Here is a 21,843-nt window from a genome sequence, read left to right as displayed (position 1 = left end):
ACTGATTATGAAACCCAGCGTTAGCACGTTTCTGATGTTTTCGTTCCTTTCCCGAACTCTATTCCTTTTCAAAACATGGAAATTTGGATTCGACAATAATTAGTGAATAACTGGAGATATTTTATTGAATATTATTTATTCTCATATGTTTAAAGTCAAATTTTAATCCAGATTTATATCAGTGTGTTACGTAATAAACTTAAATAAATGATGACTTACCTTTTACTAATCCCTTCGAGAATCCTAAGTTTACCTATTGAATACCTTCTTGGTACCATGACTCATATCGTTGTAGTGACCATCCTTTCTAGGTTCTATTGGGACAAGCACAAGACAAAACCGCAATGCTAAAATATATAGCTCTAAAAAGAGCTTGATAAGGACCGAAACAGGTACATATCAGAGTCACAGCAAGGAAACTTTTAAGTACCTACTTGTAGCATTAATTGACCTACCTACGCAATGCTTGTACTAAGGCGCAAAAGTCTTCCGCAGTGGGACTAGCCTATCTGAAATCTGCAAACATAGACGTAAGGTATACACAAAACATCTTTCAAAGTCGTAGTGTCGCAAAAGATTTATCAGACCTATTGGAATATGTTTTTGTAATGTTCATATAAACCACCCTTTAGGTTGTTATTTAAAATGTTTATAAAAAAAATAAGTAGGTTGTTGTTGATAAAAAAGAAAGTTGAAGTTGTTGAATAAATAAAAAGAAGTTTTATGAAAAGTCAAATCTCTAGTTCTTTCTTAAATTAAATATATAAAATCTAATAAGACCAAACGACTATTCTATTCTCGACGATTTAGAAACCTAAAGCCTAATACTCACTAATAGACCAGATTGCGCTATTCTTATTATTAGGCGGTCTAAACTTGAGACATATACATGATCTAGAGACACCGATTTTTCTCTCAACTATCATCCACACTGTGATGTTAATAATTATTTTAGTCTCATGTTCGCAAAAAACTATGGCGGAAATTGGTTTGTGCAGAATGGTTGCCTGTTTGGTAATAATTAGTAGTAGGAATAGCAAATACTCGTAGGCAAACTATGAAAACTTTTTGTGAGAAGATTAACTCCTCGGATTAAACTTTTTTTCGCTCATGTATTTGTTTTTTCTATTTCCTCCAGTGAATCCATGGCCGCTCTTCTTTTCTCCCGGTTTTTGTAATCGGGACTCTTTACATCCCACAAACAAAAGGAGGCATGAAGGCCGCGTCCCACCATCAAATAATTTGATCAAACTGGTTTGAGCAAACTGAAAGTGACAGTTAGTGACGTCACATCCTGAGTGTTCATTGTGGATAATAATGAAAAATTTTAATTTTAAATAAAGTACAAACAAGTTAGACAACTCAATACAAAAAATTTGATCAAACTAGACTGATAGTGAGAGCACAGATTTTTAGAATTTCAAAAAAACTGCAATTGTGACGTCACTTTGACGTACTTCCGGAGTTTGCTCAAATTATTTGATGGTGAGACGCGGCCTTAATAGTCTTCAATAAATTTTAAAAATTTGTCGTTTGACCAAATGGTAAACAAAATCAGCAGAGACCACGTGCACTTTGTTTGAAAGCAAGACAGAGTGGGGCCGTCGCGTGTATATATTGAACAACGTGTCTCAACGTTACATCAAGTCCATCAAGTCTCCTACTTCGATCAGATCAGAAGACTTCAAACCTGCGATTTTTGGTCTCGGAACGGCACGTAGTTCGGGTTTGATCTATTCGCGATGAAAAACAAAGTAGCTGACCTCTGGTGGAATAAATTTAAACTACTATAAGTGGTATAAACAAACCAGAAAATTGTTGATTTGAATGGAATTTGGTCACTATTAAGAAATTTTTAGTAAATTTCAGCATTATCAGTACATATGTCAAAGTGATTAATTTAAAACATTGAAATTAAAAACATTAATAGGAAAAAATATTAATTAGTCAAAGCTGTGGTGTATATTTTTACCTTAAATATACTTACGTTTTAAATACTGAATTTAAGTTTTTTGAATATATCGTAATATGTAATTATAAATTATTCTAAGCGCCATCTACACGATAATTGTGAAAGTATCCGAAGTATGTGATAACAATTAAATAATAAATTTAAAAATTACCGGCGAAAGTTGCATTAGTAATCCGCTAGTAGCGATACCAGCGAAGCTCAAATCGTATAGAGCTTTTCATTCAGTCATGTGTTTCGAGCTTCTGTCATATGTTGTATAAACCGTGTATATTAATAATTATACACAGATTATACAATATATGACAGAAGCTCGAAACAAATGACAATCGATGAAAAGCCCTATTAGGTAGGTTGAGTCTTTTTCATGAGCATTTTTCAGTGCGTCACAAATGATAGAAAAAAAGGTAAGTCCTTGATAATATACATTGGGTGCGTTCGGACGACCATAGCGGCTGACTGTAGCAGAAATCGGCTGAGTGGTTGTATCCAGCCGGGAAAGCTTAGTAAATCTCTCAGCGGCTGACTTCCAGCGGGGACGTCTGACAGCTACTGCTGGCTCAGCTGTCCAGCCGCTGTGGTCGTCCGAACGCACCCATTTATAACATTTATTCTAACATGACATTTTAGTTAAATCTGACAGTTGTCACATTTTATTTGCAATTTGGCATAAAAATAAATCGATTGTGTTTATTGCATTTATAAAATAGTATTTTCTTTGATTTGTATAGTCTTATAAATTGTACAGATTCGTAGATATACAGTGTGTCCATGGTTAGGGTGCCCAAGAGGAAAAACTGTTTTATTTTCAATTTTAGCGAAAAATGTTATTCTTGATAAAAAGTTTTGCCTGTTATAAAACCCCATAAAACGAAATAATATTCAAGTTTTTCAAATCCTGCTTAATTTTGTAGCCAATTTTATGTAAATCCCTATAAATGTTTGCACTACGTTCGAAATCGTAACAATAATCTAGTGTTGCCAAGTCACAGTATAGCTTAGTAACTGTCAACTCCGATAAATAATTTGCGATTATCATTTTTTTTTCGACAATGTTAAGCGTCCAATAAAGAATTTATCTTGTGGCAAATGTCATTATTAAAATTATTAGATTAATAATTATTTAATTAATAAATAATTAAATGTTTCAAGGAGAACGAAAAAGTCTTGCTTCATAATCCAAAGAAGCGAAAGGGTTATTCTCCCAAGTTATTATTGTTACAATTTCGAACTTAGTGAAAAAATTTATAGGGATTTACATAAAATTGGCTACAAAATTAAGCAGGATTTGAAAAACTTGAATTTTATTTCGTTTTATGGGGTTTTAGAACAAGCAAAACTTTTTATCAAGAATGACATTTTTCGTTAAAATTGAAAATAAAAAAGTTTTTCCTCTTGGGCACCCCATCCGTGGACACACTGTATAATTCGTAAATAATTTTTTTTTCGATTATAGCGCCATCTATCGACAACTAGAATAAATGTTATAAATGTCTGTAATCACAGACGTGCCTTTTTTCTGTCACATACAATTTAATGCGTTAGAAAGAAATCGAAAAACTGTGACGCACTGAAAGATGCCTATGAGAAAAAGAATATATCACGAGCTGGTATATTGCCGTAGCTCAAATACGTCCGAGTTCGCGCATGATGACGTAACTGGAGACCGGAAGTTAAATTTGAATTCTTATTAAAGTTAAATGGGATTTGTATGCATTCTGTGATGAAATTATTCAATTAGCAAAATAATATTAAACTTCAATGTATTCGAAAAAAATTTAGTGTCGAAATTTCTGTGAAAATAACTGTCAAAGATAAAATTAGTATAAAATACACTTAGCATACAACTGCGAACAATTCAAACTAATCGGACATTACGAATGATTACGAACCATTACGAACTTGCCAGTCTCCACTTACGTCACGACTTCAGGATGTGCAATATATTATCTTGTTATTTATAGTATCATGGGTATATCTATTATCTACTGAGACATCCTCAGACACGTCCGAGTTCAAAATCGCGCAACGTGTATATTGGTGTGGACTAGCCTTTAATGAGGAAAGAAAATTATGTATTTTATGAAAATATAGTCCGTCTAGACTAGAAAGTATCCGGAAAAAAGAAAGCAAAATTATAATTTTACGGTATTTATTTCTATCACTTGAAATATAAAATTTCAACAAATAATTCATATAATTTACTTATACAACCTCCATTTAATTAAGTCTAAACACTTAACTAAACGTCCAGGTACACCCGAAACTAGGTCAAGGCCATAATTTTCGGTAATGGTGTTCCATGCCTGTAAAACTGACCGAATCAAACCTTTATCTCGTGGCGCTACTCGTTCCACTTCAATCTTCATCAGTCCCCATATGTTTTCCATGGGGCTAAGATCTGGAGATGCTGCTGGCCACGGAATTGTTGCCAATTCGTGTTCTTGCATCGAAGCTTGCAAGTATGACATCTTGCATTATCTTGCTGAAAACGCCACCCCTCTGGATATAAAACATGAGCCGTTTCAAGAAGAAAACCATTTGGGATGTCACAATATTTCGCACTATCAACAGTATTATTAACTATACACAGAGGTGTAGCACCACGCTGAGATATTGCTCCCCAAACCATTATTTTAGTGGGAAATTTGAACGGTAACATTTTCTCTTGATAGGACTTTTAGATGATTTGCACCAAGCTGGAAACAACTTTCATCAGATATAAAGACATTATTAAAATTATCTTCTCGAAAACGTTGAGAAAAATATATTCTTCGTTGCCTTTGCAGAGGTGTTATTGTAGGGATTTTTTTTTATTCCTTGGCCTTGCTTTTTCAGTGACATGCGGACAGTTTCTGGGCACTTTTTTATTCTTCTTTGATTTCCAAATATGTTGGCTAATTTTCGAAACCCTAGGCGCGGATTTTGTCACCCTCAAGCCACTAAAGCATTTAAATTGTTTCTGCGAATCTTACGCGGTCTACCCGAAACTGGTGAATGTCTCATATCTATGCAATTTTTTATCCTCTTTATTGCCTCATACACTGCACTTTTTCCGAGTTCAGTCAATTGCACTAATGTTTTAACGTTTCGGACACCCTTTCTATAAAAATATTCCACCACTTTTCTTTTTTCTACTTGCGACATTATTTCACAAATCTTAAGTCTGTTTACAAACAACAATATTTGACAGATGGTGTTGTCATGAGATTTTGTCCATAACCTACTATCGGCACAACCTACTTGATGCATTACTTTTGTCTTAAAATATTGCAAAAAGGAAATCTATTAAAATTGGGAAAAATATAAAATTCCGGATACTTTCTAGACGGACTATTATGTTAGTTCTATAATAGTATATTTTTGTTTCTCGTTCCATACTTTGTTCGAGACTTATTAGGAAAAAATGTAAACAAAAAATACGGTTACTGTCGTAAGCAAAGCCATTTTTAGTAACATCAGTGGAAATTGTTGAGTAATAACAAGTTGATTAACAAATGTAACTTATATAACGAAACAGGTTCAGGAACAATAAATTTATTTTTTATTTAATATGAAATAAATGTATAATATTTAACATTGTATTTTTATTAAAATATATGTCTTACTTTAAAAATGACCATTTCAGCTGTTCTTTGGCAGATTGAAACACCTATAAATAAATTTATTTGTTCAATTATTAAAATATAATTCGTACACAAATACAAAAATACTGCTATCTTTACAACTACGGTAATGTATAACTTTAACTTTTTGACACTACTTTTACAGGATATACTTATCCTACCAAAACAAAGAATGTATCGCAGTAGTTACCTGGGCTACTGTCTGTTCCCCGATTTGAAGATCATCGTTTCGGAGAGCTATTCTAGAGATTACTGAATTAGAGTCTGCCCCCATCATTATCCTAAAAAATAGTCATAAATGATTTTGGCCAAATTTTAAAAAAGAACAGAATATGTGGGTGGTCCTATATAGCTATTTGTATAACAAGGGAGGAAAGTGCTACTTTTCCTCCCGAGAATGAAGTTTACTGCCCGACGCGTAGCGGAGGGCAGTAATCATTCAAGGGAGGAAAAGGCACTTTACTCCCATGTTATACATATGGTTTTTCCACCTTCCTCAAATAACAAGTCATTTTTTCATTTTTACCTAATTTATTTATGTAACTAACCAACAAAATTTATTAGAACTAAAACTAAAGTTGGATTTATAGTTTGACGTAGCGTAGACGTAGACGCAACGTAGACGTAAGAAACGGACTGGAAACGGAAGAAAATATTATGTCAATTTATAGATCGACGTAGCGGAATTTTTGCGCATGAGTAGAAAGAGTAAACAATGACTTAATTCTAATTAAACAACATAGAACATAGCCTATAAATTATACGAACAGTAAACAAACTTTGTGTTTATTTATTTATACTTATACTATTATTTATTATAATATTTATCTGTTTTGTGTGTTACATGGATTAGGAAATAAACGAAAGTATGCTCTTTGGTGCCGCATGCCGTGGGATTTCCAACTATTTTGTTCCATTTCCTGGTCTTTAAATGTTTATTGGATTTACCTATCGTATAATATGTATGGATAACCACGAATTAGGCTAATAACACCTCATATTTATCTGAAATATTGAAATGACTCTATGATATATTTTTATTAAATTAATAACTTAACATCCATTGTATTAACAAATAATTAACAAAATTCGAATATGTTGACAATCAACTTTTTACACAACACAAGGAATGAGGGGGCGGGGCGGGTCCACTTTGAGTGACAGAACAAAATTCTGCCTTATGATTGGCCAGACGGAAGAAACGCACTGTAAAAGATGAAAGTAAAGTTGGATTTATAGTTTGACGTAGCGTAGACGTAGACGTAACGTAGACGCACTGGAAAAGTTCAACACCGAGTTTTGTGTACTCTTGTTTATAAATGAACGCAAGCGCCTGACGGAACATAAGAGAAACGTAACGTAACGGAAGAGATGACCAACTTTCATCTTTTACAGTGCGTTTCTTACGTCGGGCCAATCAAAATAAAGATTTTTGTGCTGTCGTGCTGTCAACCGCTGTCAACTAAATTCAAAACTCAACTGTCCGGCCGGCCATTTCCATTTTGTTTTGTTTATCAACAATCAACAGTTCCTACAATTTTGTTATTATTTTGTGTTATCTGTTATAATGGACGGTAAGTTAATAATTTAATAAAAAATTACGATTTTTAATACTTCAATAATTTACAGACAAAATTGAGATGCTAATTGGCTTAATTCGGGGTTATCCACACCTTTATGATAAATCAAACAGAAATTTCAAGGACCAGCACATGAAGGAAAATAGTTGGAAGAAAATAGCAGAAGGAGTTGAAATGACCGGTATGTTTATATTGTGTAATTCGGCGTAAACAGCCTAATTGCAGTTTTGCACTATGTACTTGTAAATGTGATTTTTGGATTTTACTTTTTCAGTAAAAGATTGCCAGAGACTTTGGTTGAATCTTAGAAATAAGTATGGAAGGGAAAAAAAAGCATTGCCTTCTGGTTCAGGAGCTCCTGCTACTCCACAATGGGAGTACTTCGATTCCATGTCATTTATTAACAAATATGTCAAGCCAAGACAGTAAGTACCGAATTTTTAAAATGAACGATTTTCATAACATTTTATGTACTTATTTATGTATTTTTGACCATATACTAAATCTTCAATCAAGATGCAGTAGAAATAAACAAACCAAGACATGTTAAATGCTACTAGGAGCACTCCCGAATCATAATTTACAAGGTGTAGACATTGTAAATCCCAAATGATTATTTCCAAAGTTTATACATTGTAAATTATGATTAGAAAGTGCTCCTAGTAGCATTTAACATGTCTAGGTTCGTTTATTTCTACTGCATCTTGAACGTAAGGCTCAATTTATTAGACCCACCCTAGAAATATCAGTTTTTTTTTCATTTGAAACACCCTAAAAGTATATTTATTCAAAGTCATATGAAACTGCTTAATGGGTTAAATAACGATTACTTAATAATTGTGCTACATAATTAAGTTAATACTGGAGAAAGTTTTTGATTGAATTGTGAAAACTTGACAGATGGCAATAGAATGGGCTAAAAGGGCACAATGACTCGACTTTTTTCAACTTTAGTTTTTTAGTTAAATTAGTGATTGGTGTTCAATTTTCATAAAATTTGCAGTGGTGAGTGTTAATATTGTTCTATGCGAACGTTAGTTTTTAATTTACTTTAAGATATTAACATAAATATGTTAATTTTTAAAAGATGAATATCTTCGATTAGAATTTTTTCATATGGGTGATTGTAAAAACCTTTTTGTTGAGCAAATCTCTTCCGTTGCTGCTCTTTTAGAAAATATCACTTGTTGTCAAAAGGAAATAGCAAAAAAATGCGGTGTATCTTATTCTTTAGTTCGAAGGTCGAGTTAAAAACCTAAAGGGAAACATCATGTTACATTGATTTGGAGGGGTTGGTATGGCAGAAAGATTTCAGTGACTTCCAGAGGGCAACGATTTTTAATAAATTTGTAAGAATTTGGAAGAGTAGTAACAGAAGAGATTTGCTCAACAAAAAGATTTTTACAGTCACCCATATGAAAAACTCCAATCGAAGATATTAATCTTTTAGAAATTAACATGTGTCTATTAATATCTTAAATTAATTAAAAAAATTAAAAACTAACGTTCACATAGAACAATATTAACACTCACCACTGCAAATTTTACAAAAATTGAACACCAATCACTAATTTTCGTGATATACAGCCATTGACATGAATTATGAAAATACATAAGTATACCAAATGTCATGAACATCAGGATGGCACAGAAAAAGTAAAAAATTACCCTAATTTTTTAGTACACATACAAGAACAGCAGAAATTGCACGGACTGTAAATGAATGTACTCAGCCTCTCAAGTCACCTGTGTTCGAGTCAAGCTGCTCCTCCAATGCATGGGCAAATTCGACCATAATTGAGAGCAATGCAGATTTCCAGACACAGGGTGATGACATGTCTGAATCTGATCAAGCAAATGAAACGCAGGATGAAGAAATGTATGAGGAAAATATTGTGATCCAGATGGAGGAGGCCGAAGATACAGAGGAAGTGAGACATCCTGTACATGCAGAAACAGCGAAGGTTGCTGATAAAGGTGAGGATTTTAATTTAAATTTTTAATAAAAGTTTTAATCACATAAAAATTATTATACTTGTCTATTTCCTATTTGTTAGGAAACAAAATTGATACATCCTACCTAAAATGTTCACAACACTACAATTTGTAAACATCTACATGTCTTTCCATCAAGACCTAGACATGACTATTCCACCAGAAATTCTTCCTTTGACGTCTATTTACTAATCCTGTCCAGCGAGTTAGTAAAGAAATCTATATTACATTCTGCAAAATAACTGTACAATCATCCCCCTTTGCAACTGAAATCTGCAAAATCTTTCCCTAAGTTCCATAAAATGACAAAAGCCTATCTATCTGAAAGACCATATTTTTCAGTAGAAGAATTTGTTCTAAATATCTAATAAATTATAGTACCCTTACGTAAAAGTTGTATTTTTATCTATATTTGGGTATCCAAATAGTTCTCTATTCTATTGTATTTGGTATTGTAATGTTTTTCGACTATTTGTAAGCTTTGTCTGTAAAATTGTACAATTTTCTAATCTATTCTATTCATTATAGGAAAAAAGAAAAAGACCATAAATGGACCTGACACAGCTGAAGTCATTGATGCAGCAAAGGCCATCAGTCAGCATTTAAAAAACCTGGTTGGTCAAGCCAAACAGCCAAAAACACCATCAGATATCTTGGGGGAGTACATTGCCAGTGTGTTAAAAGAGATGCCTCCTGAGAAACAAAAAAGGAAAAGGAACAGACTTCTTGAAGTACTTCTTGAAGATGATTAACATCTGAAAATTCTTCCAATTACTTCTTCTATCATGTTCCTTCTTCATCCTCCCGTTCGATCGCCCTCTGTGCCTCTTCTTTGTGCAACAAGGATTACTCCTGTTTGTCTGCCTCTTATTCTGTTTCAGTTGTTGTTGATTGTAGATTGCCTTTCCACCTTTTCGTCGCCCTTCCAACAGGTGTTCTGCTATATGGCTTGTTGTTTTTACAGATGTTCGCTAATCTATCTGGTTTCATTCGGTTTACATATTCGGTCCAATTTTTCTTTCCTGTTTTTATCCATCTGTTAATATTTTGAATTTGCATCGTTCTCGTATACCTCTGTCGCTTTGTCTGTATCTTAATGATATGCCCGCTATTGATCTTAATACTTTCATTTCAATATTGTTTATTTGTTGTTTCGTTTTTCTTGTATCGGTCCTTGTCTCTGCTGCATATGTTAGGATAGGTCTCACTGTTGTCTTGTATACTTTTATTTTGCTTTCCTTGGTCAGATATTTGTTTCTCCATATGGTTTCTCGGAGGCAACCACTTACTCTTGCTGCTTTTGTTGTTTGTGTTGTGGTCTCTGTTCTTATATTCGTGTCACTAGTGATCTCTACTCTTAGGTAATTGAATTTCATTACTTGTTCTACAATTTTGCCATCTATTTCTAACTTGCATCTATGCTGCTCTTTACTTATCACTATACATTTAGTTTTTTCTACGGATATTCTCATATTAAGTTTGTTTGCTGTGTTATTGAAAGTCTGGAGCTGCCTTTGTAGGTCATCCTTGTTATCAGCAATTAGTACTGCATCATCGGCATAGCATAGTATCGTGATTTTATGCGCTCCCATGTGGTATCCATGTCGTTTTCTTACTTCATGAATTATTTGATTCATCACCATATTGAATAACAATGGGCTGAGCGAGTCTCCTGTGACCTAGGTATATATACTCTTCGACACATTTGATCTCACTTTCATTAAGTCGATTGTGATATCTTGATTTGCCATCACTTTTGTTTTATTTATTTATACTGCACATTTACAGCTTAAATTCATTTTTAAACCGACTTTCTTAGATTCTTGTTTAAGCTCATTTAGCATGTAGGTTAGATCTTCTGTATTGTTACTAGATTAGATCTTCTGTATTGAGTACTACTCATACTTAGATGAATTAAAAATCTGTCATCAATTTTAATTCCTCGTTCCTAATTTAACTTCTGATCTTTCGTTGATTTGTTATGTAGTCTCAAAGGCTTACGTTTAGCATTACACATTCTATGGCTAATTGTGTATCTCTGGCATTTGTTTGCCGATTTTTGCGTCAGTGTTCTCTGCTCCATAAGTTTGTACAGGCCAAACACATTGGTTATAAACCTTTCGCTTGAGATACATGGGAATTGAACTTTTTAGAATATGGCTTAGTTTCCCAAACGCTGTTGCCCATGTAAGGCCTATTTGCCTCTGTGTATCATGTGTTTGATTGTCTCTGCTTATTTTGATCTTGTGTCCCAGATATTTGTAAGTGTCTGTTTGGTTTGTATTGTATTATTGTCAATAGTTATATTTCCACTCATTACGAGATTTGTCATAAGTTTAGTTTTCTCAAAGTTTATTTTTAATCATGATCTCTCAGACAGAGTTTTAAGCGAATGTATCGTAGAAATTGTATCCGCCTCTGTAAGTTATCTGTGCTTCATACAACATCCACAAACCTCAGATGATTTAATCTCTCTCCATCTATATGCAGAATCCCGCTCGTTCAACAGGCTGGTTCAACTATCACATTTATTTGGAAATAAATTGTATAATTATAACAATAAATAATAGATAGTGAATTTTATTTATTCTTATTTATTAATATTTACACCATTTACAAAAAAAAACAATACACTAAAATACCAGATATACAAATTACAGTCATACCTAAGGACATAGCCCTACCAGAAGATGTCAAAACAGAAATCGAAGAGAATGGTCATAAAGTTCGAAACATGAGTAATTCAAACATTGTGAGTAGAACAACTAAGCAACCCTTATCACTGTTTTTCATAGACCTAGAGCCAGCTAAAAATAAACAAATTTTCAATCTCTACCTAATGTGCATCACAAAAATAACCATTAAGCCCTCTATCATTTTTGGCGAAAATCATGTTTTTCCATTAAACTAAATAAAGCTATTATTGTTTAGAAAGTACTGCCAAAGTGTAGTAAGCCTAGAATTACTTTAAGCATAATGTATAGGCATACTACACTTTGGCAGTATCTTCTAAACAATAATAGCGTTAGTTTAATGGAAAAACATGTTTCTCCACAAATGGCACTTACGTTACTTTGCCAAAAATGTATCAATATTTTCTTTTTGTCATTTCATACACTTTGGCGGAAACTTAACACAACCTTATAATATTCTTATTCCTTAACTGTCACTTAACAAAACTTCTTTCACAAATTAAAATACATTTACCCTAAAATTTCCAACTCTAATATAAAATTAATAGTTGTGAAAAAAACTGTTTGTGTCATATAAAAACTTCAAAATGCAAAAATTTGACAAAAAAACAGCAAAACATTCAATAGACTGACAAGAGTCAAACTAGATGTAACTGCCAGAGGAGTAAAGATAGTTCTCGCATTTGCAGATGATGTAGATGCTGTAACACAGACAACAATGGAAGTTGGTTAACGATATGGTTTCGAACTTTGAAGAAGCAACACTAAATGTCGGCCGGAAAATAAATGAAGAACAAACTAAATACATGGTCGTGTCAAGAAAGGAACAACAAAGAATAAGAAAAAACATTACCATAAACGATCATAAGTGTGAGGTGGTCAAGGAATTCAAATACCTAGCAACAACAATTACCAGTGACAACACAGGAGAACGGGAGATTGAAATACATACAAATACTGGAGAGGAATAAATCTTTCTTTGCTGTTCAACATCTAATGAGGTCAAAGCTTCTATATAGACATGCCAAAATCCAAATGTACTAAACTATTAATATGGGAATGTAAAATCCTATGAGATATATGGTCCTTGCAGGGACAGTGTGACAGTGACAAATGAATGGGGGAGCAGATACAATAATGAATTAGAGACTCTCTACAGGCAAGGTAACATCGTGAGATACATAAAATCCAATAGACTAAGATGGACAGGCCATGTGGTACAGCGTAATGACGACATACTGATTAACAATGTATTTTGGGAAAGACAACTGGCAGGAGGGCTAGTAAAAGGTGGAAAGATACAGTCAGAGAATACCTGGAGAAGATGGAAAAAGTGAGATTATGGAAAATAGTAGCACAGGATAGAAACCAATGGAAGACAATAGTCAATGCTGCAAAGACTCACAAGGAGTTGTAAAAGCCAAAGATGATATTATATTTAAACCCATAACAAAATATTATTGGGGTGTTCTTCCTCTCAGTACTCTTTCTAACTGCCATGGAACTTCTCCTTGAGGTGATACAAAATAGTCTGTCATGGTGTTTCGTGACTCTATATTCACCCGACTAGCGTTGTTGGCTGATACACGCCCAACTGACTGTAGTGGTTCATCAATCTCTCTCCGCCATACAGCATTTTCTTCATCTCCACAATCAACATACCCGGGAGGACAATAGTGGGTTGTTTCGGTTGTTCCATGAGTTTTAAGCATACAAAAATTATGGAGAACCACACATGCTTTTACTATATTATCCACATTGTCCACATCAGCATTAATGGTTTGTTTGAGAACTCTCCATCTGGCAACTAAAATTCCAAATGTATTTTCAATAATCCTGCGAGCCCTTGAAAGTCTATAATTAAAAATTTGCTGTTTTAGAGTCAAATTGTTCCTTGCATATGGACGCATTATATACTCCTTTAGGGGGAATGCTTCATCAGCAACGAACACATAGGGGAATTTAATATTAGTGTTGGGAATTTCAGAAGGCAAAGGTACATTAAATGTTTTTGAATCTAAACGCTTACCAAACACACTATTTTTAAAAATACCCCCATCACTTTGGGAACCATATGCACCAATATCTACCAAAGTAAATAGATACCTAGCATCACAAGCTGCCATCAGTACAATACTAAATGTTTTCTTATAGTTGAAGAAAAGAGAGCCAGTTTTTGGAGGAGCTTGTATGTTAACATGTTTCCCATCTAAGGCACCTATGCAATTGGGAAAATTCCATACTTCGAAAAAGCTCTTGGCAATATTCTTCCAGTCTTGTTGAGACGAAGGACCTCTTAGATAATTTGGAGAAAGTTCCTCCCATATTGCCTTACATGTTTCGTGAATAATTTTGTGAACTGTTGTTAAGCCCATTTGGTAATGCCATGCCAAACTTTGCATGCTTCCTCCTTGTGATAGGTATCTAAAAAAAAATATTGTGATAGGTATCTGTTGAGGAAAGTTTTTTTGTTTGAATAATTTTGAGATATTTATCTAACAGATACATTACTTACTGCAATGTTAGGGCAAGCCTTTCTTCTTCAGATATGCCGTCTTTTATTTTTCTCTTGGAAATTTTTCTTTTCACTAGACTTAACAATTCATTGAAAACTGGAACAGTCATTCTGGTATATTTGAAAAATTGTTCTTCATCTGCTCTCTTCATATTTAAAAAATAATTATAAGCATTTTTCATTTTTCTATTTCGGTTTATTGGTCTTGTTTTGTAGCGTCTTTGCCGCCTGGGTCTGGTTATAGTCCTACGTCGAGCATTTTCCAAAACCGCTGCACACAATAGCAATCCCACAGCACCAAGAAGGATACCTTCGTGTAGTTCACAATCCATTATTCACAAAACGGATAAATATTATAATAGATAGTTAAAGCAACGGTATAGTTAAAATAAACGAAATAAACAAACACTGTTTGTTTTTTGATTTCTATATTTATAGGGTTATGTTGTGTTTAATAAATGTTGATAAGAAATAAAAAATCCCTTCCCTCATTCACGGTCACCAAGTCAAGTTACTGTTACTACTCATGCGCAAAAATTCCGCTACGTCGATCTATAAATTGCCAAAATATTTTCTTACGTTTCCACTCCGTTTCTTCCGTCTACGTTGCGTCTACGTCTACGCTACGTCAAACTATAAATCCAACTTTAGTCATCTCTTATGTTACGTTACGTTTCTCTTACGTTCCGTCAGGCGCTTGCGTTCATCTATAAACACGAGTACACAAAATTCGGTTTTGATCTTTTCCAGTGCGTCTCCGTTGCGTCTACGTCTACGCTACGTCAAACTATAAATCCAACTTAATAAGTAGGTCACAAACCATACATACTCATAGACGTTTCACGTAAATTGTCAAGGTCAAGACAGCAAATTAGTTACCATTCCAATCCAGAGATGCCGCTGTCAGTCAATTCTCTTGTCATATTTAACAACTGACAGTTGACAATTAAATTAATTTGTTATTTACTTTTTATTTTACAGTTTGTGGCTTAATTATTTTATTATAATAGTGGTGTTACGTTCTTAATTAGATTTAATCACAATTTTAATCAATTGTATTAACCTCCTCTCCGTTTTTATGAGTAGAATTTTTAGTTTACATTGATCATCTCCTGTTGTGTTTCTCCATATTAAAAAAAAACAATATAATAGATCCCGAAACAGTTTATTCCAATAGACAAGTGTGTCATCAACATTCCGGGCCTATATATTTTTGGAAGTTTGTAAAAGATTATAAGGTATTTATCTAAACAATCATCCTACAAGATTCTTTCAAAAATTTTCATTCAACTTAATATTACACATCAGTGCTTTCACGTTACACATGGCAGTTAGTAGTGTTTAGCATTTTGAAAACAAATTGGAATATTTTTAAATTTTCAGTAAAACCGTAAAACTATGATTTTTGGTTACATTGGTATTTCAGCCCAGATTACAACACTACCTACTAACAGAACTTTTAGACAATACTTTTAGTAGGTATTTTTTATGTAGATGGAACTTTTAAGGTAATTTTAACTCATAGTATAATCGTGTATAATTATTGAATAAAACATTGAATTGTCTTTCTGTTGTTTTAATTTCCTGCAAAATTTCATCAAAAATCCCGCAAAATTTTTAATTTTAAATTCCCACGTAACTAAAATTTGTCAATTTAGTTTCCATTCCAATCAAGAGATGGCGTTAATTCGATCCAAAAGATTAACATGGTCGTGAAACGTCTAGAGTATGTATGGTTTGTGAAGTAGGTACAATATAACTGTCAACTGTCAAATATAAGTCAAATTATTAATGTAAACATTGTTAAATCAGAATAACAATTTACTGTTTTTTACCATTCTGCAAAATAGAGAATGTTTTTAAATAAACGTTAAAATGTATAGATACTTACGTAATAGAAAATAGATATTGTACAGGGCGTCAATAAGTTATATTTCATGAATGAAATACCATGACGTCACTTTTACTTTTCCTCCCTAGGGAGGAAAAGTACAACTTTGCTCCCTAAAATCAGGTTCGGAAAAGTATACTTTCGGTAGAGGTAGGTGGAAAAATACTTAGCTTCCCTGCCCTGTGGCGTCACTATCGCAAGAGAAATCTACTATCATACATTTCTGTAGACGAGCTGTATCAAAATCTCAGGTGAATCAAGCTCATAGTCTGTGACGTTAATATAATTTTATCGTCTAGAGTACGCCAATGTATTAAGCAAAAACAAAAAAGTGTTTTTATACCGACTTTCTTCTTCTTTTTCTTCCTTCTTGTATGTAGGCTTTAAAGCCTGTTTCTTCTTCAATATTAGCCTCCTAAATTATTTAAGTTATCGCACCATCTTTTCTTGGTCTGCCAATACTTCTTCGTCCATTTCGTGACTTATCTCGTGCTATTCGTACTATCCTATCCTCTGCCATTCTACTAATGTGTTCGTTCCACTCCTGTTTCCGTTTTGTCACCCATCCATTTATATCATCTACATTGCATGATCTTCTTATGTTTTCGCTTCTCTCCCTATCCAACAGACTTTTCCCTGATATTCGTCGAAGTATTTTAATCTCTGTTGTTTCTAGTAGTCGTCTCGTTTTAGATGTGTCAGGTCTTGTCTCCGCCGTATATGTCAATATAGGTCTAATTGCTGCTTTATAGATTCTTGATTTTGTGCCTTGTCTTAGGTGTTTGTTCTTCCAGATTGTGTCATTAAGGGATCCCGCCGCTTTACTTGCTTTTAAGCTTTGTTGTCGTACTTCCTGTTGAACATTTCCGTAACTGGTTATATTTATTCCCAGATATCTAAACCTTGCTTCCTGCTTTATTATTTTCCCATCAATTTCGATTTTACATCTTAGTGGGTATTTAGATGTTGTCATACATTTGGTTTGTTCTGCTGATATTATCATATTGTATTTATTGGCTGTTGTATTGAAGATGTGTGTTAATCTTTGGAGATCGTCTTCTGTCTCGGCGATTATTGCGGCGTCGTCTACATAACATAATATTTGGATTTCTTTGTTCCCCATTCTGTAACCATGACCTTTACGTACTGCTTCTATTATTTCGTCCATTATTATATTAAAGAGCAGTGGGCTTAATGAGTCACCTTGTCTGACTCCGATTTGTACTGGTATAAACTGCGTTAGTTTTCCATTTATCTTTGCCTGTATTCGATTATGAAAATAGATGTTTTCGATGGTTTGTATAATATTGATTGGTATGTTTCTTCTATACAATAAATGTAAGACGTCTTCGACTTGGATGCGATCGAAAGCCTTTGTCAGGTCTATAAAACATAGATATGCTGGTTTATTGTACTCAATGGCCTTTTCTGTGATTTGTCTCAGTACAAATACGACATCTACGCAGAATCTTCCGCATCTGAATCCTTGTTGTTCATCTGATAAAGTTGTTAGTTTATTGATTTTGTTGGTTAGGACTTTTGTGGTTAGCTTAAGTGCGGTGTTCAGTATATTTATACCTCTATAATTGTTGGGGTCTTCTTTGTCTCCTTTCTTGAACATTGGTATCATTATGCTGTTTCTCCATGTGTCTGGTATCTTGCAGCGCAATATTAGTTTTTGTATAAGTTTTGTCATCTCTAGGGTTATACTTTCTCTTCCGTATTTTAGAAGCTCGTTGGTTATTCCGTCTGGTCCTGGTGACTTTCTGTTTTTGAGTGAATTTATGGTTATCTCTACTTCCTAAAAACTGATTTCTATTTCGTGTCTTAATTCAGGTAGGTTATTGTTTTGATTATTATTTTCCTTTCCTTAAAACAGTTCCGTCAAGTATCTTTCCCATTCTTTTGCTAGTATGTTATTGTATTCCTTCAATTCTGCCGTTTCTTTCCGTTGGTTTCTAATGAATCTCCATATTTGTTTTTGTGTTCCGTAGAAGTCGCTTTCCATCCTTTTTGTAAACTGTCCCAGTGTTCATTTTTTGTTCTTCTTACCAATCGCTTTGTTTCATTTCGTATTCTTCTATAGGTGTCTCTGGATTCTATACCGTCTTGGACAGTATAAAAGACGAAACGGAAAGCCATTTATCATTCTCTGTGCGTTGAACTGAGAATAATATTCCGACCATATTCCGAAACCTTCCGAACTCCGTCGTCTTGGCGAGCTGAGCGATTTCGACGGTTCACAAACCCCATCCCTTACGACAGCTGATCGTAGATCGTTACTTGTCTTTCCTCCTGGCGAGTTAAGCGAGATGTCTTCTCCTTATATGTCCATTTCACATTAATAAATAAATGCAATTCCTAATTCACTCAATCGTCGTTTAGTATCATTCATTCATGTATCAAATATCGTCACATCGGCCCGAGGTTTACGAAAGTCCGATATATAGATTGTAATTAACAAGTCATTAACGCTAATTACCTTATCTTTTGAATGTTTTGGCTTTAAAATAAATATCTTAAAAACGAATCCTATCTCCGACTGAGTTTGTTAACCGATATCATCACAACTTTTGTTTTGACCGCGACACCGCGTGTGGAAGCCAGCGTATCTGGGGATTCTAGAAAAATGAAAAAAAGAGCAACATCGGCCGGTGATTCGATTCTGACTTTTGGAAGGAAAACCGCACAGTTAAATCAAAGAGCGCTTGAATGCTGTGTACGGTGACTATTCTTCTTCGATGGCGACCGACAAAAATTGCTTTGAGTTTCAACGTGGTCGCACGTCGGTTTATGATAAGTCACCCACAGGTGCCCCGAAAACGGCTACCACGGAGTATAACGTGAAAAAAATCCCCGATCGACTATTGGCAGACCGTCCACTGAAGGTTCGCGAAATAGCTGAGACAGTAGGCACCTCAAAGATCGCGTTAGTCATGTCCTGCATGAAATTTTGGGCATGAGAAAGCTGTCAACGCGATGGATGCTGCATTTTCGCACTCAGGCCAACATAAGATCATTTCAGAGCAAATAGCAGTCAGATTTTTGCATGAAAGTTTAATGAAAGGGTAACAAATCAATTGGAAGTTCTGTCGGACAAAATACATGTGACGTTTTTGTGGTCTGACCGTTCCAAATTTTTAACCTGTTCCACAATTAAAACTTCCCCTGTTCCAGTGTTCCCATATATCAAAGTTTGTCCGACTAGACACCCTTAAGCTATTAACAAATTTTCATCTTGCTATTTATCAACTTTTTTTTCATACGCGGGATCCAGACCTAATCGCACTGGCTCACACCTCCGCCGCGCGCCGTCGCCATGTCTAAACTGGTCGATGTGGGCTATGAACTACTGTCCCATCCAGCGTATTCTCCAGATTTGGCCATGTTAGACTTCTTTTCCAAACTTAAAAGCAGAAATTTAAATCGAATGCCGCTATGGAAGTCTACTTTGCAGACCTCAAGAAAACATATTTTCCAGACAAGTTAAAGAGGTTAGAACATCGCTGGGTCAATATAGAAAAATAAATTGCACCTTTTCCAAAATGTTCGTTATTCTCTTGGAGGCTTACTACTTATCGGATTGCCCTAATACAGATATAACTAACTTACCCTTCATCACAAATTTCATCCACAGCTAACATTACAATATCTAATTGATCTAAAAGTGCCTTCCTTTCCATATTTTTCTTTAAGATCTGGTTAATTGTGTCGTATAAACAATTTAAAACACTCACAAGCATAAGCTAAAATGAGTTTATTATTTTTTAAATAAAAAAAAAAACAGATATCTATTCTGAAACAAATCAATTGATATATGTACGTATTTTCAATAGGAGTAAATATCATGAAAATAAAAGATATCTTATATTTCAATTCGTTCAGAGATGACCACCATCCTCTCAAGTGTATTTCACCCTCTTTAGGGATCATTGGAGAGGCTCTATGGTCTGCTCTGAACAAAAAGAAAAATAAGCTTTTAAGTAGTTCTACACACTTCAATAACGAAATACTAAATACTGCTAACCGGCATACAACGTTTCACCATCACCACAGTATAACAGACGTAACTGAACAGGCAAGTCTAGACCAGTTGCAGTTATCAGCGCGTCATACCCCCACCCACACAGAAACCGAACGTGACGTGATAGAAGAAAACTAAAAACAGTTTTGAAACCAGCATGCCGAATTCTATAGAAAACAGCTAAAAAATCTAACTCAACAGAAATTGAGTTTCAAATTGTTCCCCAGTGTAATATATATTAGATATAGACATATATTTGGTTGTAAAGATGTAGTGTCTCTTAAAAAATAGGAATCCTTATGTCACAACTTGTGGGAAGTAGAAATAGGAATAGGCCAAAACTCAGATGGAAGGATGGTGTAGATGAGGATGATAGAAAAATAGGCGCAGCAAACTGGCAACAGTTGGCAATGGATAGAACTGACTGGCGTAATAGATAGTCCAAACAAAACCTCGCAATTTTTACAGAATGGATCGATTTACTTGAAAATTTGAGAATAAGTAGTGGATAGTCCAAGGATCAAAATCTATGTCATGCCGAAAGGCGCTTTTACCATGGGGGGTGGTTGCCACCCCATCTCGCGAGTGGAAATTTTTCATTAAATTTTAGTCGCAAAAGTTGATAAAAACGTTCATTCTAAACAAAAAACGTTCTATACATTTTTTTGATACAATTGAGAGTTTTCGATTTATTCGCTATCGAAAGTGTTAGTTTTATATCGAAAAAATCAATGTTTTTAATAAGTTTTCTGCTAATAACTCGTTTTCGTTTTATCAAAACAAGTTTACTTAACAAACATGTACCTTTTGAAAAAATAAACAAAACCGTTTTTTTGAGACCAATAGTAATCGAGCTATATGTACTTTATTATATGTTGGCTCTTCTTCGTCAAATGCTAAATATTGTAGTTTCAAAGTCAAAATACGGGAAAACTATGCATTTTTCGAGGACAACTTGTTCAAACTAATTTAAAGTACTTACTTAAAAATATCTATCTCCAGAAATAAAAAAGTATCTAGCTCAAAAATTAAGTGACTTAGAATGAAAAGAATGTCAGTCTATATTTTTTTCAGCGAAAAGTGATCGCAAGCAACCCCCTAATCACCACCCTAATTAAAATTAGTCATTGACCTTATTTGGTCTTTTTATTTATGTATTATTAATAGGTTGTAGAAGTTTGACTGGCTTAGAATGATTAGTTTTTAAAAAAAATGGAGTCAAAAGCGAATAACGAATTTTTGTAGTTTGGAAAAAAATAGCCTTTTCTTCAGAATAGTAAGAATATCATCAGAGATGCGAAAAAATGTTTAAATATGAAAATGTAACATATTTAATTCTCAAGAACCTGGTTTGCAAAAAATTTTTCTACAGCAGAAATTGAGTGAGCTATTGACAATTAAAACTTGTAATATCACTAAAACCACCTTTACTAACCTTTTCAAAGTCACCTCTTTTTGCGACTGAGGATTTTAAAAATAATTAATATTAATAGGCTTATAGATCTTGTAAAAACCTACAAAATTATTTTTCAACAAACTTTCTAAAATAA

The 21,843-nt window shown here is 34.0% G+C and overlaps 3 protein-coding genes across 4 annotated transcripts in view; 1 reads left to right on the top strand and 2 right to left on the bottom strand.

Moving 5' to 3' along the window:
* Positions 1–5,490: 5,490 nt before the first annotated feature.
* The window catches only part of LOC114327395 (coatomer subunit zeta-1), a 33,296-nt gene continuing 16,943 nt past the window's right edge, over positions 5,491–21,843 (bottom strand). For both annotated transcript variants that reach the window (XM_028276003.2, XM_050649905.1), the window contains 3 exons: positions 19,882–20,015; positions 5,786–5,876; positions 5,491–5,621 (listed from right to left, as the gene is read on the bottom strand). In XM_028276003.2, the coding sequence (XP_028131804.1) occupies positions 5,574–5,621; positions 5,786–5,876; positions 19,882–20,015 (273 nt within the window). In that variant the 3' untranslated portion in view covers positions 5,491–5,573. The remainder of the gene's footprint in view (positions 5,622–5,785; positions 5,877–19,881; positions 20,016–21,843) is intronic.
* LOC126884105 (uncharacterized) lies at positions 6,784–11,753 on the top strand. Its single transcript, XM_050649903.1, has 5 exons — positions 6,784–7,169; positions 7,225–7,356; positions 7,450–7,600; positions 8,857–9,152; positions 9,699–11,753. Exons 1-5 carry the CDS (start codon positions 7,163–7,165, stop codon positions 9,920–9,922), a joined length of 810 nt encoding a protein of 269 aa, XP_050505860.1. The 5' UTR covers positions 6,784–7,162; the 3' UTR covers positions 9,923–11,753.
* LOC126884104 (uncharacterized) lies at positions 12,856–14,929 on the bottom strand. The gene is made up of 2 exons (XM_050649902.1): positions 14,379–14,929; positions 12,856–14,287 (listed from the first exon to the last, which is right to left on the bottom strand). Exons 1-2 carry the CDS (start codon positions 14,708–14,710, stop codon positions 13,321–13,323), a joined length of 1,299 nt encoding a protein of 432 aa, XP_050505859.1. The 5' UTR covers positions 14,711–14,929; the 3' UTR covers positions 12,856–13,320.

The sequence above is a fragment of the Diabrotica virgifera genome, chromosome 4 (genome assembly GCF_917563875.1).
Source record: "Diabrotica virgifera virgifera chromosome 4, PGI_DIABVI_V3a".
NCBI lineage: Eukaryota > Metazoa > Arthropoda > Insecta > Coleoptera > Chrysomelidae > Diabrotica > Diabrotica virgifera.
Note: the sequence above shows the minus strand (reverse complement) of the source record. Positions and strands in the feature narration are given on the sequence as shown.

Excerpts from the sequence above, each read along its gene's own strand:
- LOC126884105 (XM_050649903.1), top strand. Across the intron at positions 7,601-8,856 it reads AAATATGTCAAGCCAAGACA|TACACATACAAGAACAGCAG; the intron begins GTAAGTACCGAA and ends CTAATTTTTTAG. Across the intron at positions 9,153-9,698 it reads AGCGAAGGTTGCTGATAAAG|GAAAAAAGAAAAAGACCATA; the intron begins GTGAGGATTTTA and ends TATTCATTATAG.
- LOC126884104 (XM_050649902.1), bottom strand. The coding sequence starts at position 14,710 with ATGGATTGTGAACTACACGAAGGTATCCTTCTTGGTGCTGTGGGATTG. Across the intron at positions 14,288-14,378 it reads AGGCTTGCCCTAACATTGCA|ATACCTATCACAAGGAGGAA; the intron begins GTAAGTAATGTA and ends ATTTTTTTTTAG.